General features: G+C 44.4%; 1 protein-coding gene across 1 annotated transcript in view; it reads right to left on the minus strand.

Moving 5' to 3' along the window:
* Window positions 1-2,500, minus strand: part of LOC143288096 (atrial natriuretic peptide receptor 1-like) — a 41,547-nt gene that overhangs the window by 18,075 nt on the left and 20,972 nt on the right. The window contains 3 exon segments of the mRNA XM_076596381.1: window positions 534-711; window positions 1,624-1,773; window positions 2,354-2,500. The exon segment at window positions 2,354-2,500 is cut by the window's right edge and continues 16 nt beyond it. Coding sequence (XP_076452496.1) covers window positions 534-711; window positions 1,624-1,773; window positions 2,354-2,500 — 475 coding nt within the window.

Raw genomic sequence — 2,500 nt, forward strand, 5'->3', positions numbered from 1 at the left:
TCTGCCTCAATATTTGACGTGAGAGGAAGGTGGCAGAATGGTTAAGACGCTCATCTGCCAATACAGTGTCCGTGAGGGTTTGGGTTCGATTCCCGCTCGGACAAATCTGTATACCTTACACCACACGTACTAGGCAGGTGCCTGACCAGCAGCATGACCCAACGCGCTGAGTGAGGCCCTGAGTGCCTGCACATATATTTGTGTAGGTTACCTGTCAGAGAGGATTTCGTCTACACAATTTTGCCAGAGGACAACCCTTTACTGCCATGGATTCTTTCTCAGCGCGCCAAGTGCATGCTGCACACGGGACCTCGGTTTATCGGCTCATCCAGCAAACTTGAGAGAAAGGGCGAGGTCGAGGATTGAAACCCAGCCACCCATGGACACACTATTGCCAGATGAGCTTCTTAACCATTCTGGTACCTTCCTCCTCAGTAGAAGAAAGAGTATTTACAGAAGCCAATAAGTATGCGCCATTGCACTCATACAGTGTATAAACTGAGAACTGAGGCCTCCGCTAAAAGAGAACTCACTTGCCGCCATTGAGCTCAAACAGACGTTTCCGGATGACGCTGAATTCTGGTCGTTGCTCGGGTGCCTCATCCCAGCATGACGTCATCAAGGTCAAGGCCTTGGCAGGGACATCGGGGTCCGGTGGGACATGCGGTCTGAAGGGGACTGTACCTCCCTTCTTCACGCTCTCCACGATCTCTGTGTGTGTGTGAAGGAAGTGTGAATAAGCAACAGGTAACAGCTGCAGCAGCAAAAATGAATACATGGATAAATTAATGAACAGATAAATGAATAGATAATTAACTGACTGACTAAGTAAGTAACTAACGAACTAACTAGCTAGCTAGCTAACTAACCAACTTACAATCTAACTAGAAATAAGAGAGTGAGAGAGAGAGAGAGAGAGAGAGAGAGAGAGAGAGAGAGAGAGAGAGAGATAAAAAAAAAAAAGAAAAATAGAAAACTTATTGTACGCCAACTAGAATAAAACAACAAGACAAGAGCAGAAAAGAGAAAAAATGGAGAGAGGAGAAGCTTAGAGAAAGGAACAGAATATTTCTTATAAAGAAAGAGAGAAAGAGAATAGAAGGAGGAGAAGAACAAGAAAAAGAATGGAATGGGGTGAGTGGAATTTGACGGGAGAGTGGGGAAGGAAAGAGTAAAGGTGAGAAGAAAAAACACACACGAAAAAACAACCCATAATGATGTGAAACGAAACATTGGGAACAGGAGAGAGAGAGAGGGAGAGAGAGAGAGAGAGAGAGAGAGGGGGAGGGAGAGAGAGAGAGGAGAGAGAGAGACAGAGAGAGAGACAGACAGACAGACAGACAGAGAGAGACACGGAGAGAGACAGAGACAGAGAGAAACAGTGAGACAGACAGACAGAGACACAGAGAGAGAGAAACAGTGAGACAGACAGACAGACAGAGACAGAGACGGAGAGAGACAGAGAGAAACAGTGAGACAGACAGACAGAGAGAGAGACAGAGACAGAGAGACAGAGAGAAAGAGAAGACGATGACGACGACGACGACGACGACGACGACGACGAAGAAGAAGAAGAAGAAGAAGAAGAAGATGAGAGAGGAAGGAAGAGCAGAAGAGAGGCACCTTCAGGGGAGGTGCAGTCGTGGCCGTAGGGTCCCACACGGAAGAGGATCTCCTGCAGAACTATGGCGAAGCTGAACACGTCTCCTTTCTGGGATCCCTTGCGAGGCCTCACCGCCAGGCGCAGCAACTCTGGCGCCGACCACAGCAACGCTAAAAATAAAATAAAATAAAACAAATAAGAATATAGAAACACACAAAGGTCAGCATTAAAACAGAAAAAAGGATCGGCATTAGAAGATAGAAAAAAAAAGAAAGGAAAAACAGAAAACAGAAAAACCATACGCAATAAGAGATGGAAAATGGGTTAGCATTAAAATTGAGAAAAAAAGGTCATTGTTAAAACAGAAAAAAAAGTGTCAGCATTAAAACAGAAAAACGGTCAGCGTCAAAGCAGAAAAAGGGTTAATATTAAAACATGGAAAAAAAGGCAAGATTAAAACAAAAAGTGTCATCGTTAAAACATAGAAAAAAGCAATGAAACAGAAAAAGGGTCAGTATTTAAACATAGAATAAAAAAGGTCAGTATTAAAACATTGGAAAGGGTCAGCATGAAAACATAAATCTGAGAATTTTCTGTTTTGGTTGAAGCAGACAATAAAGCATTTTGAACTGAATTTGAATTTGAAAATCTGCGTGTCATATCTTCAATTACCCATGTAAACAAGTCACACGCACTCACAGACATACCCCTCCCCTCCCCTCCCCTCCACACAGAGCCATCTACACTCACCATTGCACAAAGCCTGGTGACTCATGTCATCGTGTTCGTCAGCACATGACGTCACGGCGCCAAAATCCGTTATCTTGAGGACCCAACGACTGTCGATGACGCAGTTACTGGACTTGAGGTTTCCATGAGACCTGAGGGCGCTCTTGT

This window comes from Babylonia areolata, chromosome 12 (genome assembly GCF_041734735.1).
Source record: "Babylonia areolata isolate BAREFJ2019XMU chromosome 12, ASM4173473v1, whole genome shotgun sequence".
Taxonomy (NCBI): Eukaryota; Metazoa; Mollusca; class Gastropoda; order Neogastropoda; family Buccinidae; genus Babylonia; species Babylonia areolata.